Below are 23,283 nucleotides of genomic sequence, written 5' to 3'. Positions count from 1 at the left end.
AACAACCTTCCGCGGATCATCAGGGGAGCCCTACTTAAAATGTGGACTGACTGCTCCAGCTCTTTCACCCTCTGCAGCACTTTCTCCACCATGCTCTCGGCCAGCTCCTGAACTTCTGTCAGCCTTTTCCAGTTCAAGGTGGTGCGGGCTTTAGCGGGCCTTTCCTCCTTTGAGCACTTCTGAAACAGAAAGCAGGAGGACCTGTTGAGTGAACCGTGAACAGACTGAAGAGAGGGGGTGGAGGAGACTGACTTACTGGATTGAACTCTTGGCCCCGGCCTTGCCTGCGGTGGGCGTTGGAGGCTTGACTGTCACAGGTGTTGTGGTGCTGGCTGCCATTGGCCCTGTGGTCTTGATTGCCTTGGGGGTTGTGGTCTAGGCTCCCGTGGTTGTTGTCTTCTTGACTGCCATGGTGCTTGTGTTCATGGCTGCCATGGGTGTTCTTTTCTTGGCTGCCATTGGTGGTAATTTCTTGGCTGCCACGGGCGTTCTGATCCTGCCTGCCACGGGTGTTGCGTTCGTGGCTACCACGGGTGTTGTGTTGGTGGCTGCCACAGGTTTTGTGTTCTTCACTGCCACAGGTGTTGTGGTCTTGGCTGCCATTGGTGCTTTGTTCTTGGCTGCCATTGGTGGTGTGTTCTTGGCTGCCATGGGTGCCATGGTCTTGGCTGCCACGGGTGCTGTGGTCTTGGCTGCCACGGGTGCCATGGTCTTGGCTGCCACGGGTGTTGCCTGCTTGGCTCCCGTGACACCTCTGCCTGTTATCGGAGGCTTGTTGGCACCTTGTCCAGACCTGAATGTGAAGAATGCTCATTTTATGAGTAGGAACAAGGAGTGCTTGACCCTGGAGTTCCCTGCATTGTCATGCCTTCTGAGAAGCCGTTGCCCATGGTGGGGAAGCAGGGGGCAGGAAAGAAGGGCCTCTCTCAGCACTTGGAGGGCACTCAGGGACGACTTTCCCACCCGTGCCCAAATCCCACACCCTGCATCAGCTGCTCAGCACGGACCTACGCAGTCCTTTCCGTGCCACAAGAGCAGGCACACCAGCGCAGCCTTCCCCGCTTCTTCAGGTCATGCCTTCCTGGGAGAAGTGAAACCTCAACCCCCTGCACCACAAAAGGTACCTGTGAACCCTGAGGTTTAGGATCGTGTTCCCGCCCTTCTGTTTTCTCAAGCTCTATCTTGAGCGTCGTCAGGTACTGCCTGTACTGGTTGAATTCACGCAGGCTGCAAACAACCTATGGCGAGATGAGGGGAGAAATCACCCAGCACTTGTGCTGCTCATGCGCAGCCTGCATTGGCAGGAGGAGCGCTAGCCCAGCGGCAGCTGCTCCTGTGCGCCCGGGCCCTGCCCGGTGTCAGGGAGTCCGGCTCCCAGCACCCAGTGCGGAGTCGTGCTCCTCGCTGCGCCCCCTGGCCACGCGCCCACTGCTGTGGCAGCGCCGCACAGCCTGGGAAGTGCAGATGGGAATGCCCAGAGTGAGCTTTGGGCTCCTCCTGCCCCCGCAGCAGGGAAAGCAGCCCCGCGCCCTCCACCTGCAAGGACCGGCTGCAGCAAGCACTCTGGCAACCTCCCCCTCCTGTGGCAACTCTACTTCTCACCCGCATGGACACCCTACTTTGCCATCCTTGGTGATGAAACCTTCTCTCCTCAGCCTACGCAGGTTGTCTTTGCGATTGTAGTATTTCCGCAAATGGGGGTCATGCAGGCTGTTGTACTCATTCCCCAGCAAGTGACAGTACGGATCTCCAAGATCAAAGTGACCGGCCGGCCGGTGAAGCTGTAAGATACATCGCGCATGGGAAGATCAGGGTAGGGTGGCTGAGGAAAGAGACAAAGACGCTTTGCAGCTTTGTCAGCTCATAGGGTAGCGCTCTCCAGGCTCAGGGATTTAGGGTCATTCCTGGCTCAGCACATAGCTCGCCTCTAAGCTAGGGGGAATCGTACCCAAAGGAAAGCTTATTCTACTTGGGAGAGTTCAGCCGAGGAGAATCCCCCAGCTCCACAGCTCCCGTCTTGTGGCTGTCTCTAGAGGGATACCTGACACGTTTCCCCAATAGAGAAGCCTTGCCATTTACAACTGTGTACAGACAGAGCGCAAGAGAAGTGAAAACTCTCCTAGAGAGTCTCCCAGGTTCTGTATGAGCATCGCTGGCCTTGCTGCTAGGACACTGCGCCCTGGCCGCCTTGCTGCCTGCTGCGCGCCGGGCCCCATGGAACACTTCTCCAGTGCCACACAGCAGGCTGCCACTGGCTCTGCAAGCTCATGCATGGGCAGAGACCCACATTGCAACCTGCTCTCCCAACTCCTGCACACGACCTGGGGCCTCCTCCTGGCAGCTCCTGCCTTCTCTCAGTGCACAAACCATCTGTTCCCTGTCACACTAAGGACTGCAGCTCCCACTGACACCAGGATATCCCATTGCTTGGATGGAGGAATGTCCCTCTTGCATTATGCTCTGCGTGTCCAGCAAGAAAAGGAGGAGGAAGAGGGGATTCTTCTGACCCCTTCCAGCTGCTTTTACCTTTACACCCAGCTTGGTCCGGTGAAAGACTGTGCTTGAGCCCGGCTCCACGGGGATCTTGACACCAAGCGGCAAGTTCAGCAGCTCAGTAGAATCTCTGAGCTGCTGTCTTCGGCGCCCAGGCTGGAAAGAAAGAGGTGCTCATGGGCTTTTGGAGCGCAGGCTCCACAGCCTTCCTGCACAGCAGCTTCCAGAAGTGCAACTTGAAAGCCGCAGGCAAGGAGAGTGCCAAGAATGGCCTATTCCCGAGACATGCTCTGCTCCTCTGGTCACTTGCCTACAACTCCAGCCCCTTTACCCAGCCCTGACGTCCTTGCACAGCACTCTCTGGCCTGTGGAGCTGGACTCCAGCAGCGGCAGAGAGACACAGTTCCCCAAGAGCCTCCTCCGGCCTCCCGCCATGCCTGTCACTCTCCCTCCCCTGCGCACTCCCACAGCCCACAGCAGCCCCACACAGTTGCTGGCTCCCACGCTGAGCCCTCTCTGCAGCCCGGTACACACCTCGGCCCTCTTCTCCTCTGTTCTCCCTAGTCCATCTCTATTTCGGACATCAGCACGGGGAATGTTCTCCATGCTTCGTTCCAAAACTTTTTCCACGAGCTGCGACCTTTGCTGGCTCCAATGGCTCCAGCAGCACCCAGCTCTGTTGGCCGTGGCCGCTCGCCTCACGAGTGACCCCAGACTCACAATGGCGCATTGTCGCATGGCCGCTTTTGCGCGCCACCGCCCGTCCTGGCAGGCCCCCTCGGGCTGGCCTGCAGCTCGGCCTGCCTTCGCCTTGCCAAGGGGCCTTGTCGGCTCCGTGCCGGTCTTCCCCGGGTGGAGGCTGGTGCAGCCCTTGGAGGAGAGGCCTTGGGGATCAGTTTGCACATACAGCAGATCTTCATGAGCATTTTTAAAGCTCGCTTTGTACCAAAGATGTACCTCCCTCTGCCTCAGTGATGGGACAGATGGATGCCATTTGTAATGGGCTGGACTGGACGTGTCCATCCAGACGAGTGTTATGACCCTGGCTCTTTGGTGCGTCCCTTTCCTCACATGATGTTTCCATAGGGAACGTGGAAGGGGAGGCTGCTGAAAGACTTTGGCTGCTTAATCCCTTCTAAGCAAGTATTCCATCAATAATGAGTGCTCTGCATGGGCCTAGGTGCTCTCCAGCAAGATGCAGAGTAAGAAGTGAACAACCGTCCTCCCTGTGACACCACAGTGGTAGGATTCTTATGAGAACCACCAAGGCTTCTTAGGTGCCATATACTGGCAAGCCATTTGTTGGACAAAAGGTGTCATCTATTGTACGCTGAGCACATGCTATTTGTGATTTGCGTGACCGGAGCAGTCTCTCCATACTGCTGAACTGCAGGCAGAAAGCACCTAGGCTGGGGGGGATTGTTGCCTTTAATCTGCTGCTCAAGTGTGTACTGGGAAGTACAGCGTCGCCGTGATGTTTGTTACTACTGCTTGTTCCCTGCTTTATGTTGCCTGATTCCTCAACACAGTGTGGCCAGGTAATGAAGAGGTCTCTATTTAAATAACTATTTTGGACAAGGTGTCGTTGTACTGTGGCGCTCATAGCGATAGAATCTTAGGGTGCCTTAGGGCAGGCAGAAGCAAAATGGGGCTGAGGCAGGCAGTAGACAATGGCATGTAGGCTAAGTCCACCGGCAGCTATGAAAACACTGATGCTGCGGAATCTCTGGCTCAGGAAGCCCTAAGCCCCGGAGTGCAACTACTGCAGCTTGCTTCGAGAGTGACGTGTGTCCCGCCTACACGCATACACGCACATGGAGCTGGGGCTAGAGTGGGGAATGGAATTACCCTTGCGGGAGTTCTCCATCCACCAAGTCTCTGCACAGTTGAAATACATTCAGCTAGCTCGCTCTGCCGCCGCATTTACGGTGGACATTCAGCTGCTGCCATAGAAATGCTTCAGGTGAACTCTGAAGCAGAGCAGGCTTGCCTCCACTGACACCCTAATGGAGGGATGGGAAGCGAGCGCAGGAGTACATGTGTGAGTGCAAGTGGTGGGAGCAGCCTTGCCTGCCCGGGTTCTGGCTACATAGCCCAGGCCTGCCCCAATGCCCTCGCCTCGAGAAAAGGCGCTCTGGAGCCCTTGCCGCACGTAGGCTGCTTGAAGAGAAGCTTTGGCTCGTCTGCCTCGCGACCTGGGCACAAGGTCTCGCGCAGCTCTCAAAGCACTTGCCGGTCCCTTTCATGAAAAGGTGTAAATCACCAGAGCAGCACAGGAACACAAGAACATCCCCACAGTGCTTGGAAGTAACATCTTTATTCTGTGCCCCGGTAATGCCCTCTGTCAGCATTCACGTTGCTCCGGCTTGTCTGTCACCAGCTTTACACGCATCGGTCTCACCCGGGCTCCACTCTGGGAAGGGCACTTTGGAGCTGTTGGAGGGACGGGCTGCCTGCAATAGTGCTGCACAATGGAGGGGAAAGGGTCTTGTGTGCTCCCTGGCCTCGCTTTTGGTTGGATATCCAGCAGTGCAGAAGGAGGTCTTGTTGCAGGTGGCGAGGGGAAAGCGAGAAGTTTCTGCATGCCTTTGGGTGTGCTCTGAGCAAGATACTCAGAGCTTTGGTGGATGGATGGGAGCAGATGAGCTGAATGTTTCTCTGCATATTCTGGAGACTCTGCCTCATCCTCTGAAAGCATGGTCATTCCAGGGACCATGATGGGAGGGAGCTTTGTTCTTGGTTGACTCTCCACCAGCTTGCCAGTAGCAGTAGTCCTTCCTTCTGGTTTTGGAGAGACCTGTCCCAGATTGCTCCCATTCTCATCTCTCCAGTTGAGCTCTTTTGCCACCTGCCTTCTGCAACGCACGTCTCTATCTCGTGCAGGCAGAGGCCGAACATGCAGCTCTTCTAGCCGGTCCACGGGGCCACTCTGCACGGTGCTTTCTTCTGCCCTGTCCTTCAAGGGTCTTGCCTTGGTAAACCTTTCATTTTTCACCTTCTGCTGCTTCTTCAGGGTTTCCAGAGCCTCATGGACAAAGTTCTCCGCATACACTTTCAATTCAGAGCGGAGCTGCTGAATTTTGCAAATTGCTTTGGCAATGCTACTGTCCCCTTCCAGTGCGCTCCTGTCTTGGTATATCTCAGCAGCATTTTGGAAGGGTGGCAACACCAGGAGGCTCGTGGCTTCTTGTGCCTGCTCTTCAGAGGCTCCTGATGATCCTTCTTCTTCCATGACCTGGCTCAAGGAAGGTGCCTGGGGTGGCTGCAGCTGTCTCTGAGAAAGAGTCTTCACGGGCAGCTTCAGGATCTCCAAAAACTTGCAGTGGAAGCGATACTCAAACTGAGACGCTACAAACCGTTTCAAGGTGGCTGCAATGCTCTTAGCGGCATCTCTGGTGATTTTGTCCAAAGACGGCAGAGAAGCTGCTCCGTCATGCCTAGGAAACTCATCTTGCCTCGCTCTGCTTTCACCCAGTGTGCCTTCTGGAGTGGCTCCGGCAACAATGCACTGCTGCCTGCGCCTGGCCAGCAGCGTGAGCTCAGAGGTGTTTGATGTCCTGTATGCCCCTCGCTTCCGCAGGTGATCCGAAAGGCTTGCTGCCATCTCTCTAGCTGCCTGCCACACTTCCTCCCAGAGATCTGGAGGAGGCGTCTCTGAAAGCCCGACCCTTCCTCCCGTATCAAACAACCTTCCGCGGATCATCAGGGGAGCCCTACTTAAAATGTGGACTGACTGCTCCAGCTCTTTCACCCTCTGCAGCACTTTCTCCACCATGCTCTCGGCCAGCTCCTGAACTTCTGTCAGCCTTTTCCAGTTCAAGGTGGTGCGGGCTTTAGCGGGCCTTTCCTCCTTTGAGCACTTCTGAAACAGAAAGCAGGAGGACCTGTTGAGTGAACCGTGAACAGACTGAAGAGAGGGGGTGGAGGAGACTGACTTACTGGATTGAACTCTTGGCCCCGGCCTTGCCTGCGGTGGGCGTTGGAGGCTTGACTGTCACAGGTGTTGTGGTGCTGGCTGCCATTGGCCCTGTGGTCTTGATTGCCTTGGGGGTTGTGGTCTAGGCTCCCGTGGTTGTTGTCTTCTTGACTGCCATGGTGCTTGTGTTCATGGCTGCCATGGGTGTTCTTTTCTTGGCTGCCATTGGTGGTAATTTCTTGGCTGCCACGGGCGTTCTGATCCTGCCTGCCACGGGTGTTGCGTTCGTGGCTACCACGGGTGTTGTGTTGGTGGCTGCCACAGGTTTTGTGTTCTTCACTGCCACAGGTGTTGTGGTCTTGGCTGCCATTGGTGCTTTGTTCTTGGCTGCCATTGGTGGTGTGTTCTTGGCTGCCATGGGTGCCATGGTCTTGGCTGCCACGGGTGCTGTGGTCTTGGCTGCCACGGGTGCCATGGTCTTGGCTGCCACGGGTGTTGCCTGCTTGGCTCCCGTGACACCTCTGCCTGTTATCGGAGGCTTGTTGGCACCTTGTCCAGACCTGAATGTGAAGAATGCTCATTTTATGAGTAGGAACAAGGAGTGCTTGACCCTGGAGTTCCCTGCATTGTCATGCCTTCTGAGAAGCCGTTGCCCATGGTGGGGAAGCAGGGGGCAGGAAAGAAGGGCCTCTCTCAGCACTTGGAGGGCACTCAGGGACGACTTTCCCACCCGTGCCCAAATCCCGCACCCTGCATCAGCTGCTCAGCACGGACCTACGCAGTCCTTTCCGTGCCACAAGAGCAGGCACACCAGCGCAGCCTTCCCCGCTTCTTCAGGTCATGCCTTCCTGGGAGAAGTGAAACCTCAACCCCCTGCACCACAAAAGGTACCTGTGAACCCTGAGGTTTAGGATCGTGTTCCCGCCCTTCTGTTTTCTCAAGCTCTATCTTGAGCGTCGTCAGGTACTGCCTGTACTGGTTGAATTCACGCAGGCTGCAAACAACCTATGGCGAGATGAGGGGAGAAATCACCCAGCACTTGTGCTGCTCATGCGCAGCCTGCATTGGCAGGAGGAGCGCTAGCCCAGCGGCAGCTGCTCCTGTGCGCCCGGGCCCTGCCCGGTGTCAGGGAGTCCGGCTCCCAGCACCCAGTGCGGAGTCGTGCTCCTTGCTGCGCCCCCTGGCCACGCGCCCACTGCTGTGGCAGCGCCGCACAGCCTGGGAAGTGCAGATGGGAATGCCCAGAGTGAGCTTTGGGCTCCTCCTGCCCCCGCAGCAGGGAAAGCAGCCCCGCGCCCTCCACCTGCAAGGACCGGCTGCAGCAAGCACTCTGGCAACCTCCCCCTCCTGTGGTAACTCTACTTCTCACCCGCATGGACACCCTACTTTGCCATCCTTGGTGATGAAACCTTCTCTCCTCAGCCTACGCAGGTTGTCTTTGCGATTGTAGTATTTCCGCAAATGGGGGTCATGCAGGCTGTTGTACTCATTCCCCAGCAAGTGACAGTACGGATCTCCAAGATCAAAGTGACCGGCCGGCCGGTGAAGCTGTAAGATACATCGCGCATGGGAAGATCAGGGTAGGGTGGCTGAGGAAAGAGACAAAGACGCTTTGCAGCTTTGTCAGCTCATAGGGTAGCGCTCTCCAGGCTCAGGGATTTAGGGTCATTCCTGGCTCAGCACATAGCTCGCCTCTAAGCTAGGGGGAATCGTACCCAAAGGAAAGCTTATTCTACTTGGGAGAGTTCAGCCGAGGAGAATCCCCCAGCTCCACAGCTCCCGTCTTGTGGCTGTCTCTAGAGGGATACCTGACACGTTTCCCCAATAGAGAAGCCTTGCCATTTACAACTGTGTACAGACAGAGCGCAAGAGAAGTGAAAACTCTCCTAGAGAGTCTCCCAGGTTCTGTATGAGCATCGCTGGCCTTGCTGCTAGGACACTGCGCCCTGGCCGCCTTGCTGCCTGCTGCGCGCCGGGCCCCATGGAACACTTCTCCAGTGCCACACAGCAGGCTGCCACTGGCTCTGCAAGCTCATGCATGGGCAGAGACCCACATTGCAACCTGCTCTCCCAACTCCTGCACACGACCTGGGGCCTCCTCCTGGCAGCTCCTGCCTTCTCTCAGTGCACAAACCATCTGTTCCCTGTCACACTAAGGACTGCAGCTCCCACTGACACCAGGATATCCCATTGCTTGGATGGAGGAATGTCCCTCTTGCATTATGCTCTGCGTGTCCAGCAAGAAAAGGAGGAGGAAGAGGGGATTCTTCTGACCCCTTCCAGCTGCTTTTACCTTTACACCCAGCTTGGTCCGGTGAAAGACTGTGCTTGAGCCCGGCTCCACGGGGATCTTGACACCAAGCGGCAAGTTCAGCAGCTCAGTAGAATCTCTGAGCTGCTGTCTTCGGCGCCCAGGCTGGAAAGAAAGAGGTGCTCATGGGCTTTTGGAGCGCAGGCTCCACAGCCTTCCTGCACAGCAGCTTCCAGAAGTGCAACTTGAAAGCCGCAGGCAAGGAGAGTGCCAAGAATGGCCTATTCCCGAGACATGCTCTGCTCCTCTGGTCACTTGCCTACAACTCCAGCCCCTTTACCCAGCCCTGACGTCCTTGCACAGCACTCTCTGGCCTGTGGAGCTGGACTCCAGCAGCGGCAGAGAGACACAGTTCCCCAAGAGCCTCCTCCGGCCTCCCGCCATGCCTGTCACTCTCCCTCCCCTGCGCACTCCCACAGCCCACAGCAGCCCCACACAGTTGCTGGCTCCCACGCTGAGCCCTCTCTGCAGCCTGGTACACACCTCGGCCCTCTTCTCCTCTGTTCTCCCTAGTCCATCTCTATTTCGGACATCAGCACGGGGAATGTTCTCCATGCTTCGTTCCAAAACTTTTTCCACGAGCTGCGACCTTTGCTGGCTCCAATGGCTCCAGCAGCACCCAGCTCTGTTGGCCGTGGCCGCTCACCTCACGAGTGACCCCAGACTCACAATGGCGCATTGTCGCATGGCCGCTTTTGCGCGCCACCGCCCGTCCTGGCAGGCCCCCTCGGGCTGGCCTGCAGCTCGGCCTGCCTTCGCCTTGCCAAGGGGCCTTGTCGGCTCCGTGCCGGTCTTCCCCGGGTGGAGGCTGGTGCAGCCCTTGGAGGAGAGGCCTTGGGGATCAGTTTGCACATACAGCAGATCTTCATGAGCATTTTTAAAGCTCGCTTTGTACCAAAGATGTACCTCCCTCTGCCTCAGTGATGGGACAGATGGATGCCATTTGTAATGGGCTGGACTGGACGTGTCCATCCAGACGAGTGTTATGACCCTGGCTCTTTGGTGCGTCCCTTTCCTCACATGATGTTTCCATAGGGAACGTGGAAGGGGAGGCTGCTGAAAGACTTTGGCTGCTTAATCCCTTCTAAGCAAGTATTCCATCAATAATGAGTGCTCTGCATGGGCCTAGGTGCTCTCCAGCAAGATGCAGAGTAAGAAGTGAACAACCGTCCTCCCTGTGACACCACAGTGGTAGGATTCTTATGAGAACCACCAAGGCTTCTTAGGTGCCATATACTGGCAAGCCATTTGTTGGACAAAAGGTGTCATCTATTGTACGCTGAGCACATGCTATTTGTGATTTGCGTGACCGGAGCAGTCTCTCCATACTGCTGAACTGCAGGCAGAAAGCACCTAGGCTGGGGGGGATTGTTGCCTTTAATCTGCTGCTCAAGTGTGTACTGGGAAGTACAGCGTCGCCGTGATGTTTGTTACTACTGCTTGTTCCCTGCTTTATGTTGCCTGATTCCTCAACACAGTGTGGCCAGGTAATGAAGAGGTCTCTATTTAAATAACTATTTTGGACAAGGTGTCGTTGTACTGTGGCGCTCATAGCGATAGAATCTTAGGGTGCCTTAGGGCAGGCAGAAGCAAAATGGGGCTGAGGCAGGCAGTAGACAATGGCATGTAGGCTAAGTCCACCGGCAGCTATGAAAACACTGATGCTGCGGAATCTCTGGCTCAGGAAGCCCTAAGCCCCGGAGTGCAACTACTGCAGCTTGCTTCGAGAGTGACGTGTGTCCCGCCTACACGCATACACGCACATGGAGCTGGGGCTAGAGTGGGGAATGGAATTACCCTTGCGGGAGTTCTCCATCCACCAAGTCTCTGCACAGTTGAAATACATTCAGCTAGCTCGCTCTGCCGCCGCATTTACGGTGGACATTCAGCTGCTGCCATAGAAATGCTTCAGGTGAACTCTGAAGCAGAGCAGGCTTGCCTCCACTGACACCCTAATGGAGGGATGGGAAGCGAGCGCAGGAGTACATGTGTGAGTGCAAGTGGTGGGAGCAGCCTTGCCTGCCCGGATTCTGGCTACATAGCCCAGGCCTGCCCCAATGCCCTCGCCTCGAGAAAAGGCGCTCTGGAGCCCTTGCCGCACGTAGGCTGCTTGAAGAGAAGCTTTGGCTCGTCTGCCTCGCGACCTGGGCACAAGGTCTCGCGCAGCTCTCAAAGCACTTGCCGGTCCCTTTCATGAAAAGGTGTAAATCACCAGAGCAGCACAGGAACACAAGAACATCCCCACAGTGCTTGGAAGTAACATCTTTATTCTGTGCCCCGGTAATGCCCTCTGTCAGCATTCACGTTGCTCCGGCTTGTCTGTCACCAGCTTTACACGCATCGGTCTCACCCGGGCTCCGCTCTGGGAAGGGCACTTTGGAGCTGTTGGAGGGACGGGCTGCCTGCAATAGTGCTGCACAATGGAGGGGAAAGGGTCTTGTGTGCTCCCTGGCCTCGCTTTTGGTTGGATATCCAGCAGTGCAGAAGGAGGTCTTGTTGCAGGTGGCGAGGGGAAAGCGAGAAGTTTCTGCATGCCTTTGGGTGTGCTCTGAGCAAGATACTCAGAGCTTTGGTGGATGGATGGGAGCAGATGAGCTGAATGTTTCTCTGCATATTCTGGAGACTCTGCCTCATCCTCTGAAAGCATGGTCATTCCAGGGACCATGATGGGAGGGAGCTTTGTTCTTGGTTGACTCTCCACCAGCTTGCCAGTAGCAGTAGTCCTTCCTTCTGGTTTTGGAGAGACCTGTCCCAGATTGCTCCCATTCTCATCTCTCCAGTTGAGCTCTTTTGCCACCTGCCTTCTGCAACGCACGTCTCTATCTCGTGCAGGCAGAGGCCGAACATGCAGCTCTTCTAGCCGGTCCACGGGGCCACTCTGCACGGTGCTTTCTTCTGCCCTGTCCTTCAAGGGTCTTGCCTTGGTAAACCTTTCATTTTTCACCTTCTGCTGCTTCTTCAGGGTTTCCAGAGCCTCATGGACAAAGTTCTCCGCATACACTTTCAATTCAGAGCGGAGCTGCTGAATTTTGCAAATTGCTTTGGCAATGCTACTGTCCCCTTCCAGTGCGCTCCTGTCTTGGTATATCTCAGCAGCATTTTGGAAGGGTGGCAACACCAGGAGGCTCGTGGCTTCTTGTGCCTGCTCTTCAGAGGCTCCTGATGATCCTTCTTCTTCCATGACCTGGCTCAAGGAAGGTGCCTGGGGTGGCTGCAGCTGTCTCTGAGAAAGAGTCTTCACGGGCAGCTTCAGGATCTCCAAAAACTTGCAGTGGAAGCGATACTCAAACTGAGACGCTACAAACCGTTTCAAGGTGGCTGCAATGCTCTTAGCGGCATCTCTGGTGATTTTGTCCAAAGACGGCAGAGAAGCTGCTCCGTCATGCCTAGGAAACTCATCTTGCCTCGCTCTGCTTTCACCCAGTGTGCCTTCTGGAGTGGCTCCGGCAACAATGCACTGCTGCCTGCGCCTGGCCAGCAGCGTGAGCTCAGAGGTGTTTGATGTCCTGTATGCCCCTCGCTTCCGCAGGTGATCCGAAAGGCTTGCTGCCATCTCTCTAGCTGCCTGCCACACTTCCTCCCAGAGATCTGGAGGAGGCGTCTCTGAAAGCCCGACCCTTCCTCCCGTATCAAACAACCTTCCGCGGATCATCAGGGGAGCCCTACTTAAAATGTGGACTGACTGCTCCAGCTCTTTCACCCTCTGCAGCACTTTCTCCACCATGCTCTCGGCCAGCTCCTGAACTTCTGTCAGCCTTTTCCAGTTCAAGGTGGTGCGGGCTTTAGCGGGCCTTTCCTCCTTTGAGCACTTCTGAAACAGAAAGCAGGAGGACCTGTTGAGTGAACCGTGAACAGACTGAAGAGAGGGGGTGGAGGAGACTGACTTACTGGATTGAACTCTTGGCCCCGGCCTTGCCTGCGGTGGGCGTTGGAGGCTTGACTGTCACAGGTGTTGTGGTGCTGGCTGCCATTGGCCCTGTGGTCTTGATTGCCTTGGGGGTTGTGGTCTAGGCTCCCGTGGTTGTTGTCTTCTTGACTGCCATGGTGCTTGTGTTCATGGCTGCCATGGGTGTTCTTTTCTTGGCTGCCATTGGTGGTAATTTCTTGGCTGCCACGGGCGTTCTGATCCTGCCTGCCACGGGTGTTGCGTTCGTGGCTACCACGGGTGTTGTGTTGGTGGCTGCCACAGGTTTTGTGTTCTTCACTGCCACAGGTGTTGTGGTCTTGGCTGCCATTGGTGCTTTGTTCTTGGCTGCCATTGGTGGTGTGTTCTTGGCTGCCATGGGTGCCATGGTCTTGGCTGCCACGGGTGCTGTGGTCTTGGCTGCCACGGGTGCCATGGTCTTGGCTGCCACGGGTGTTGCCTGCTTGGCTCCCGTGACACCTCTGCCTGTTATCGGAGGCTTGTTGGCACCTTGTCCAGACCTGAATGTGAAGAATGCTCATTTTATGAGTAGGAACAAGGAGTGCTTGACCCTGGAGTTCCCTGCATTGTCATGCCTTCTGAGAAGCCGTTGCCCATGGTGGGGAAGCAGGGGGCAGGAAAGAAGGGCCTCTCTCAGCACTTGGAGGGCACTCAGGGACGACTTTCCCACCCGTGCCCAAATCCCGCACCCTGCATCAGCTGCTCAGCACGGACCTACGCAGTCCTTTCCGTGCCACAAGAGCAGGCACACCAGCGCAGCCTTCCCCGCTTCTTCAGGTCATGCCTTCCTGGGAGAAGTGAAACCTCAACCCCCTGCACCACAAAAGGTACCTGTGAACCCTGAGGTTTAGGATCGTGTTCCCGCCCTTCTGTTTTCTCAAGCTCTATCTTGAGCGTCGTCAGGTACTGCCTGTACTGGTTGAATTCACGCAGGCTGCAAACAACCTATGGCGAGATGAGGGGAGAAATCACCCAGCACTTGTGCTGCTCATGCGCAGCCTGCATTGGCAGGAGGAGCGCTAGCCCAGCGGCAGCTGCTCCTGTGCGCCCGGGCCCTGCCCGGTGTCAGGGAGTCCGGCTCCCAGCACCCAGTGCGGAGTCGTGCTCCTTGCTGCGCCCCCTGGCCACGCGCCCGCTGCTGTGGCAGCGCCGCACAGCCTGGGAAGTGCAGATGGGAATGCCCAGAGTGAGCTTTGGGCTCCTCCTGCCCCCGCAGCAGGGAAAGCAGCCCCGCGCCCTCCACCTGCAAGGACCGGCTGCAGCAAGCACTCTGGCAACCTCCCCCTCCTGTGGTAACTCTACTTCTCACCCGCATGGACACCCTACTTTGCCATCCTTGGTGATGAAACCTTCTCTCCTCAGCCTACGCAGGTTGTCTTTGCGATTGTAGTATTTCCGCAAATGGGGGTCATGCAGGCTGTTGTACTCATTCCCCAGCAAGTGACAGTACGGATCTCCAAGATCAAAGTGACCGGCCGGCCGGTGAAGCTGTAAGATACATCGCGCATGGGAAGATCAGGGTAGGGTGGCTGAGGAAAGAGACAAAGACGCTTTGCAGCTTTGTCAGCTCATAGGGTAGCGCTCTCCAGGCTCAGGGATTTAGGGTCATTCCTGGCTCAGCACATAGCTCGCCTCTAAGCTAGGGGGAATCGTACCCAAAGGAAAGCTTATTCTACTTGGGAGAGTTCAGCCGAGGAGAATCCCCCAGCTCCACAGCTCCCGTCTTGTGGCTGTCTCTAGAGGGATACCTGACACGTTTCCCCAATAGAGAAGCCTTGCCATTTACAACTGTGTACAGACAGAGCGCAAGAGAAGTGAAAACTCTCCTAGAGAGTCTCCCAGGTTCTGTATGAGCATCGCTGGCCTTGCTGCTAGGACACTGCGCCCTGGCCGCCTTGCTGCCTGCTGCGCGCCGGGCCCCATGGAACACTTCTCCAGTGCCACACAGCAGGCTGCCACTGGCTCTGCAAGCTCATGCATGGGCAGAGACCCACATTGCAACCTGCTCTCCCAACTCCTGCACACGACCTGGGGCCTCCTCCTGGCAGCTCCTGCCTTCTCTCAGTGCACAAACCATCTGTTCCCTGTCACACTAAGGACTGCAGCTCCCACTGACACCAGGATATCCCATTGCTTGGATGGAGGAATGTCCCTCTTGCATTATGCTCTGCGTGTCCAGCAAGAAAAGGAGGAGGAAGAGGGGATTCTTCTGACCCCTTCCAGCTGCTTTTACCTTTACACCCAGCTTGGTCCGGTGAAAGACTGTGCTTGAGCCCGGCTCCACGGGGATCTTGACACCAAGCGGCAAGTTCAGCAGCTCAGTAGAATCTCTGAGCTGCTGTCTTCGGCGCCCAGGCTGGAAAGAAAGAGGTGCTCATGGGCTTTTGGAGCGCAGGCTCCACAGCCTTCCTGCACAGCAGCTTCCAGAAGTGCAACTTGAAAGCCGCAGGCAAGGAGAGTGCCAAGAATGGCCTATTCCCGAGACATGCTCTGCTCCTCTGGTCACTTGCCTACAACTCCAGCCCCTTTACCCAGCCCTGACGTCCTTGCACAGCACTCTCTGGCCTGTGGAGCTGGACTCCAGCAGCGGCAGAGAGACACAGTTCCCCAAGAGCCTCCTCCGGCCTCCCGCCATGCCTGTCACTCTCCCTCCCCTGCGCACTCCCACAGCCCACAGCAGCCCCACACAGTTGCTGGCTCCCACGCTGAGCCCTCTCTGCAGCCTGGTACACACCTCGGCCCTCTTCTCCTCTGTTCTCCCTAGTCCATCTCTATTTCGGACATCAGCACGGGGAATGTTCTCCATGCTTCGTTCCAAAACTTTTTCCACGAGCTGCGACCTTTGCTGGCTCCAATGGCTCCAGCAGCACCCAGCTCTGTTGGCCGTGGCCGCTCACCTCACGAGTGACCCCAGACTCACAATGGCGCATTGTCGCATGGCCGCTTTTGCGCGCCACCGCCCGTCCTGGCAGGCCCCCTCGGGCTGGCCTGCAGCTCGGCCTGCCTTCGCCTTGCCAAGGGGCCTTGTCGGCTCCGTGCCGGTCTTCCCCGGGTGGAGGCTGGTGCAGCCCTTGGAGGAGAGGCCTTGGGGATCAGTTTGCACATACAGCAGATCTTCATGAGCATTTTTAAAGCTCGCTTTGTACCAAAGATGTACCTCCCTCTGCCTCAGTGATGGGACAGATGGATGCCATTTGTAATGGGCTGGACTGGACGTGTCCATCCAGACGAGTGTTATGACCCTGGCTCTTTGGTGCGTCCCTTTCCTCACATGATGTTTCCATAGGGAACGTGGAAGGGGAGGCTGCTGAAAGACTTTGGCTGCTTAATCCCTTCTAAGCAAGTATTCCATCAATAATGAGTGCTCTGCATGGGCCTAGGTGCTCTCCAGCAAGATGCAGAGTAAGAAGTGAACAACCGTCCTCCCTGTGACACCACAGTGGTAGGATTCTTATGAGAACCACCAAGGCTTCTTAGGTGCCATATACTGGCAAGCCATTTGTTGGACAAAAGGTGTCATCTATTGTACGCTGAGCACATGCTATTTGTGATTTGCGTGACCGGAGCAGTCTCTCCATACTGCTGAACTGCAGGCAGAAAGCACCTAGGCTGGGGGGGATTGTTGCCTTTAATCTGCTGCTCAAGTGTGTACTGGGAAGTACAGCGTCGCCGTGATGTTTGTTACTACTGCTTGTTCCCTGCTTTATGTTGCCTGATTCCTCAACACAGTGTGGCCAGGTAATGAAGAGGTCTCTATTTAAATAACTATTTTGGACAAGGTGTCGTTGTACTGTGGCGCTCATAGCGATAGAATCTTAGGGTGCCTTAGGGCAGGCAGAAGCAAAATGGGGCTGAGGCAGGCAGTAGACAATGGCATGTAGGCTAAGTCCACCGGCAGCTATGAAAACACTGATGCTGCGGAATCTCTGGCTCAGGAAGCCCTAAGCCCCGGAGTGCAACTACTGCAGCTTGCTTCGAGAGTGACGTGTGTCCCGCCTACACGCATACACGCACATGGAGCTGGGGCTAGAGTGGGGAATGGAATTACCCTTGCGGGAGTTCTCCATCCACCAAGTCTCTGCACAGTTGAAATACATTCAGCTAGCTCGCTCTGCCGCCGCATTTACGGTGGACATTCAGCTGCTGCCATAGAAATGCTTCAGGTGAACTCTGAAGCAGAGCAGGCTTGCCTCCACTGACACCCTAATGGAGGGATGGGAAGCGAGCGCAGGAGTACATGTGTGAGTGCAAGTGGTGGGAGCAGCCTTGCCTGCCCGGATTCTGGCTACATAGCCCAGGCCTGCCCCAATGCCCTCGCCTCGAGAAAAGGCGCTCTGGAGCCCTTGCCGCACGTAGGCTGCTTGAAGAGAAGCTTTGGCTCGTCTGCCTCGCGACCTGGGCACAAGGTCTCGCGCAGCTCTCAAAGCACTTGCCGGTCCCTTTCATGAAAAGGTGTAAATCACCAGAGCAGCACAGGAACACAAGAACATCCCCACAGTGCTTGGAAGTAACATCTTTATTCTGTGCCCCGGTAATGCCCTCTGTCAGCATTCACGTTGCTCCGGCTTGTCTGTCACCAGCTTTACACGCATCGGTCTCACCCGGGCTCCGCTCTGGGAAGGGCACTTTGGAGCTGTTGGAGGGACGGGCTGCCTGCAATAGTGCTGCACAATGGAGGGGAAAGGGTCTTGTGTGCTCCCTGGCCTCGCTTTTGGTTGGATATCCAGCAGTGCAGAAGGAGGTCTTGTTGCAGGTGGCGAGGGGAAAGCGAGAAGTTTCTGCATGCCTTTGGGTGTGCTCTGAGCAAGATACTCAGAGCTTTGGTGGATGGATGGGAGCAGATGAGCTGAATGTTTCTCTGCATATTCTGGAGACTCTGCCTCATCCTCTGAAAGCATGGTCATTCCAGGGACCATGATGGGAGGGAGCTTTGTTCTTGGTTGACTCTCCACCAGCTTGCCAGTAGCAGTAGTCCTTCCTTCTGGTTTTGGAGAGACCTGTCCCAGATTGCTCCCATTCTCATCTCTCCAGTTGAGCTCTTTTGCCACCTGCCTTCTGCAACGCACGTCTCTATCTCGTGCAGGCAGAGGCCGAACATGCAGCTCTTCTAGCCGGTCCACGGGGCCACTCTGCACGGTGCTTTATTCTGCCCTGTCCTTCAAGGGTCTTGCCTTGGTAAACCTTTCATTTTTCACCTTCTGCTGCTTCTTCAGGGTTTCCAGAGCCTCATGGACAAAGTTCTCCGCATACACTTTCAATTCAGAGCGGAGCTGCTGAATTTTGCAAATTGCTTTGGCAATGCTACTGTCCCCTTCCAGTGCGCTCCTGTCTTGGTATATCTCAGCAGCATTTTGGAAGGGTGGCAACACCAGGAGGCTCGTGGCTTCTTGTGCCTGCTCTTCAGAGGCTCCTGATGATCCTTCTTCTTCCATGACCTGGCTCAAGGAAGGTGCCTGGGGTGGCTGCAGCTGTCTCTGAGAAAGAGTCTTCACGGGCAGCTTCAGGATCTCCAAAAACTTGCAGTGGAAGCGATACTCAAACTGAGACGCTACAAACCGTTTCAAGGTGGCTGCAATGCTCTTAGCGGCATCTCTGGTGATTTTGTCCAAAGACGGCAGAGAAGCTGCTCCGTCATGCCTAGGAAACTCATCTTGCCTCGCTCTGCTTTCACCCAGTGTGCCTTCTGGAGTGGCTCCGGCAACAATGCACTGCTGCCTGCGCCTGGCCAGCAGCGTGAGCTCAGAGGTGTTTGATGTCCTGTATGCCCCTCGCTTCCGCAGGTGATCCGAAAGGCTTGCTGCCATCTCTCTAGCTGCCTGCCACACTTCCTCCCAGAGATCTGGAGGAGGCGTCTCTGAAAGCCCGACCCTTCCTCCCGTATCAAACAACCTTCCGCGGATCATCAGGGGAGCCCTACTTAAAATGTGGACTGACTGCTCCAGCTCTTTCACCCTCTGCAGCACTTTCTCCACCATGCTCTCGGCCAGCTCCTGAACTTCTGTCAGCCTTTTCCAGTTCAAGGTGGTGCGGGCTTTAGCGGGCCTTTCCTCCTTTGAGCACTTCTGAAACAGAAAGCAGGAGGACCTGTTGAGTGAACCGTGAACAGACTGAAGAGAGGGGGTGGAGGAGACTGACTTACTGGATTGAACTCTTGGCCCCGGCCTTGCCTGCGGTGGGCGTTGGAGGCTTGACTGTCACAGGTGTTGTGGTGCTGGCTGCCATTGGCCCTGTGGTCTTGATTGCCTTGGGGGTTGTGGTCTAGGCTCCCGTGGTTGTTGTCTTCTTGACTGCCATGGTGCTTGTGTTCATGGCTGCCATGGGTGTTCTTTTCTTGGCTGCCATTGGTGGTAATTTCTTGGCTGCCACGGGCGTTCTGATCCTGCCTGCCACGGGTGTTGCGTTCGTGGCTACCACGGGTGTTGTGTTGGTGGCTGCCACAGGTTTTGTGTTCTTCACTGCCACAGGTGTTGTGGTCTTGGCTGCCATTGGTGCTTTGTTCTTGGCTGCCATTGGTGGTGTGTTCTTGGCTGCCATGGGTGCCATGGTCTTGGCTGCCACGGGTGCTGTGGTCTTGGCTGCCACGGGTGCCATGGTCTTGGCTGCCACGGGTGTTGCCTGCTTGGCTCCCGTGACACCTCTGCCTGTTATCGGAGGCTTGTTGGCACCTTGTCCAGACCTGAATGTGAAGAATGCTCATTTTATGAGTAGGAACAAGGAGTGCTTGACCCTGGAGTTCCCTGCATTGTCATGCCTTCTGAGAAGCCGTTGCCCATGGTGGGGAAGCAGGGGGCAGGAAAGAAGGGCCTCTCTCAGCACTTGGAGGGCACTCAGGGACGACTTTCCCACCCGTGCCCAAATCCCGCACCCTGCATCAGCTGCTCAGCACGGACCTACGCAGTCCTTTCCGTGCCACAAGAGCAGGCACACCAGCGCAGCCTTCCCCGCTTCTTCAGGTCATGCCTTCCTGGGAGAAGTGAAACCTCAACCCCCTGCACCACAAAAGGTACCTGTGAACCCTGAGGTTTAGGATCGTGTTCCCGCCCTTCTGTTTTCTCAAGCTCTATCTTGAGCGTCGTCAGGTACTGCCTGTACTGGTTGAATTCACGCAGGCTGCAAACAACCTATGGCGAGATGAGGGGAGAAATCACCCAGCACTTGTGCTGCTCATGCGCAGCCTGCATTGGCAGGAGGAGCGCTAGCCCAGCGGCAGCTGCTCCTGTGCGCCCGGGCCCTGCCCGGTGTCAGGGAGTCCGGCTCCCAGCACCCAGTGCGGAGTCGTGCTCCTCGCTGCGCCCCCTGGCCACGCGCCCACTGCTGTGGCAGCGCCGCACAGCCTGGGAAGTGCAGATGGGAATGCCCAGAGTGAGCTTTGGGCTCCTCCTGCCCCCGCAGCAGGGAAAGCAGCCCCGCGCCCTCCACCTGCAAGGACCGGCTGCAGCAAGCACTCTGGCAACCTCCCCCTCCTGTGGCAACTCTACTTCTCACCCACATGGACACCCTACTTTGCCATCCTTGGTGATGAAACCTTCTCTCCTCAGCCTACGCAGGTTGTCTTTGCGATTGTAGTATTTCCGCAAATGGGGGTCATGCAGGCTGTTGTACTCATTCCCCAGCAAGTGACAGTACGGATCTCCAAGATCAAAGTGACCGGCCGGCCGGTGAAGCTGTAAGATACATCGCGCATGGGAAGATCAGGGTAGGGTGGCTGAGGAAAGAGACAAAGACGCTTTGCAGCTTTGTCAGCTCATAGGGTAGCGCTCTCCAGGCTCAGGGATTTAGGGTCATTCCTGGCTCAGCACATAGCTCGCCTCTAAGCTAGGGGGAATCGTACCCAAAGGAAAGCTTATTCTACTTGGGAGAGTTCAGCCGAGGAGAATCCCCCAGCTCCACAGCTCCCGTCTTGTGGCTGTCTCTAGAGGGATACCTGACACGTTTCCCCAATAGAGAAGCCTTGCCATTTACAACTGTGTACAGACAGAGCGCAAGAGAAGTGAAAACTCTCCTAGAGAGTCTCCCAGGTTCTGTATGAGCATCGCTGGCCTTGCTGCTAGGACACTGCGCCCTGGCCGCCTTGCTGCCTGCTGCGCGCCGGGCCCCATGGAACACTTCTCCAGTGCCACACAGCAGGCTGCCACTGGCTCTGCAAGCTCATGCATGGGCAGAGACCCACATTGCAACCTGCTCTCCCAACTCCTGCACACGACCTGGGGCCTCCTCCTGGCAGCTCCTGCCTTCTCTCAGTGCACAAACCATCTGTTCCCTGTCACACTAAGGACTGCAGCTCCCACTGACACCAGGATATCCCATTGCTTGGATGGAGGAATGTCCCTCTTGCATTATGCTCTGCGTGTCCAGCAAGAAAAGGAGGAGGAAGAGGGGATTCTTCTGACCCCTTCCAGCTGCTTTTACCTTTACACCCAGCTTGGTCCGGTGAAAGACTGTGCTTGAGCCCGGCTCCACGGGGATCTTGACACCAAGCGGCAAGTTCAGCAGCTCAGTAGAATCTCTGAGCTGCTGTCTTCGGCGCCCAGGCTGGAAAGAAAGAGGTGCTCATGGGCTTTTGGAGCGCAGGCTCCACAGCCTTCCTGCACAGCAGCTTCCAGAAGTGCAACTTGAAAGCCGCAGGCAAGGAGAGTGCCAAGAATGGCCTATTCCCGAGACATGCTCTGCTCCTCTGGTCACTTGCCTACAACTCCAGCCCCTTTACCCAGCCCTGACGTCCTTGCACAGCACTCTCTGGCCTGTGGAGCTGGACTCCAGCAGCGGCAGAGAGACACAGTTCCCCAAGAGCCTCCTCCGGCCTCCCGCCATGCCTGTCACTCTCCCTCCCCTGCGCACTCCCACAGCCCACAGCAGCCCCACACAGTTGCTGGCTCCCACGCTGAGCCCTCTCTGCAGCCCGGTACACACCTCGGCCCTCTTCTCCTCTGTTCTCCCTAGTCCATCTCTATTTCGGACATCAGCACGGGGAATGTTCTCCATGCTTCGTTCCAAAACTTTTTCCACGAGCTGCGACCTTTGCTGGCTCCAATGGCTCCAGCAGCACCCAGCTCTGTTGGCCGTGGCCGCTCACCTCACGAGTGACCCCAGACTCACAATGGCGCATTGTCGCATGGCCGCTTTTGCGCGCCACCGCCCGTCCTGGCAGGCCCCCTCGGGCTGGCCTGCAGCTCGGCCTGCCTTCGCCTTGCCAAGGGGCCTTGTCGGCTCCGTGCCGGTCTTCCCCGGGTGGAGGCTGGTGCAGCCCTTGGAGGAGAGGCCTTGGGGATCAGTTTGCACATACAGCAGATCTTCATGAGCATTTTTAAAGCTCGCTTTGTACCAAAGATGTACCTCCCTCTGCCTCAGTGATGGGACAGATGGATGCCATTTGTAATGGGCTGGACTGGACGTGTCCATCCAGACGAGTGTTATGACCCTGGCTCTTTGGTGCGTCCCTTTCCTCACATGATGTTTCCATAGGGAACGTGGAAGGGGAGGCTGCTGAAAGACTTTGGCTGCTTAATCCCTTCTAAGCAAGTATTCCATCAATAATGAGTGCTCTGCATGGGCCTAGGTGCTCTCCAGCAAGATGCAGAGTAAGAAGTGAACAACCGTCCTCCCTGTGACACCACAGTGGTAGGATTCTTATGAGAACCACCAAGGCTTCTTAGGTGCCATATACTGGCAAGCCATTTGTTGGACAAAAGGTGTCATCTATTGTACGCTGAGCACATGCTATTTGTGATTTGCGTGACCGGAGCAGTCTCTCCATACTGCTGAACTGCAGGCAGAAAGCACCTAGGCTGGGGGGGATTGTTGCCTTTAATCTGCTGCTCAAGTGTGTACTGGGAAGTACAGCGTCGCCGTGATGTTTGTTACTACTGCTTGTTCCCTGCTTTATGTTGCCTGATTCCTCAACACAGTGTGGCCAGGTAATGAAGAGGTCTCTATTTAAATAACTATTTTGGACAAGGTGTCGTTGTACTGTGGCGCTCATAGCGATAGAATCTTAGGGTGCCTTAGGGCAGGCAGAAGCAAAATGGGGCTGAGGCAGGCAGTAGACAATGGCATGTAGGCTAAGTCCACCGGCAGCTATGAAAACACTGATGCTGCGGAATCTCTGGCTCAGGAAGCCCTAAGCCCCGGAGTGCAACTACTGCAGCTTGCTTCGAGAGTGACGTGTGTCCCGCCTACACGCATACACGCACATGGAGCTGGGGCTAGAGTGGGGAATGGAATTACCCTTGCGGGAGTTCTCCATCCACCAAGTCTCTGCACAGTTGAAATACATTCAGCTAGCTCGCTCTGCCGCCGCATTTACGGTGGACATTCAGCTGCTGCCATAGAAATGCTTCAGGTGAACTCTGAAGCAGAGCAGGCTTGCCTCCACTGACACCCTAATGGAGGGATGGGAAGCGAGCGCAGGAGTACATGTGTGAGTGCAAGTGGTGGGAGCAGCCTTGCCTGCCCGGGTTCTGGCTACATAGCCCAGGCCTGCCCCAATGCCCTCGCCTCGAGAAAAGGCGCTCTGGAGCCCTTGCCGCACGTAGGCTGCTTGAAGAGAAGCTTTGGCTCGTCTGCCTCGCGACCTGGGCACAAGGTCTCGCGCAGCTCTCAAAGCACTTGCCGGTCCCTTTCATGAAAAGGTGTAAATCA

The 23,283-nt window shown here is 56.2% G+C and overlaps 2 protein-coding genes across 2 annotated transcripts in view; both read right to left on the bottom strand.

The window, feature by feature from the left end:
* Nucleotides 1–21,759, bottom strand: part of LOC148590704 (uncharacterized) — a 36,521-nt gene extending 14,762 nt beyond the window's left edge. Inside the window, exons 1-16 of the mRNA XM_088538727.1 lie at nucleotides 21,742–21,759; nucleotides 21,055–21,177; nucleotides 20,148–20,309; nucleotides 19,644–19,766; nucleotides 17,247–17,258; nucleotides 14,879–14,962; nucleotides 13,972–14,133; nucleotides 13,468–13,590; nucleotides 11,071–11,082; nucleotides 8,703–8,786; nucleotides 7,796–7,957; nucleotides 7,292–7,414; nucleotides 4,895–4,906; nucleotides 2,527–2,610; nucleotides 1,620–1,781; nucleotides 1,116–1,238 (exon numbers count right to left, since the gene is read on the bottom strand). Of these exons, the coding sequence (XP_088394853.1) occupies nucleotides 1,116–1,238; nucleotides 1,620–1,781; nucleotides 2,527–2,610; nucleotides 4,895–4,906; nucleotides 7,292–7,414; nucleotides 7,796–7,957; nucleotides 8,703–8,786; nucleotides 11,071–11,082; nucleotides 13,468–13,590; nucleotides 13,972–14,133; nucleotides 14,879–14,962; nucleotides 17,247–17,258; nucleotides 19,644–19,766; nucleotides 20,148–20,309; nucleotides 21,055–21,177; nucleotides 21,742–21,759 (1,569 nt within the window). The remainder of the gene's footprint in view (nucleotides 1–1,115; nucleotides 1,239–1,619; nucleotides 1,782–2,526; nucleotides 2,611–4,894; nucleotides 4,907–7,291; nucleotides 7,415–7,795; nucleotides 7,958–8,702; nucleotides 8,787–11,070; nucleotides 11,083–13,467; nucleotides 13,591–13,971; nucleotides 14,134–14,878; nucleotides 14,963–17,246; nucleotides 17,259–19,643; nucleotides 19,767–20,147; nucleotides 20,310–21,054; nucleotides 21,178–21,741) is intronic.
* Nucleotides 21,760–22,294: 535 nt separating this feature from the next.
* LOC148590703 (uncharacterized) overlaps nucleotides 22,295–23,283 on the bottom strand; it is a 36,204-nt gene continuing 35,215 nt past the window's right edge. Inside the window, exon 26 of the mRNA XM_088538726.1 lies at nucleotides 22,295–22,408. Within this exon, the coding sequence (XP_088394852.1) occupies nucleotides 22,295–22,408 (114 nt within the window). The remainder of the gene's footprint in view (nucleotides 22,409–23,283) is intronic.

This window comes from Tinamus guttatus, unplaced genomic scaffold (assembly GCF_059628265.1).
Source record: "Tinamus guttatus ecotype Peru unplaced genomic scaffold, ASM5962826v1 Tinamus_guttatus_pri_ptg001150l, whole genome shotgun sequence".
Taxonomy (NCBI): Eukaryota; Metazoa; Chordata; class Aves; order Tinamiformes; family Tinamidae; genus Tinamus; species Tinamus guttatus.
The sequence above is the reverse complement of the archived record's forward strand: the minus strand, read 5'-3'. Positions and strand labels throughout refer to the sequence as shown.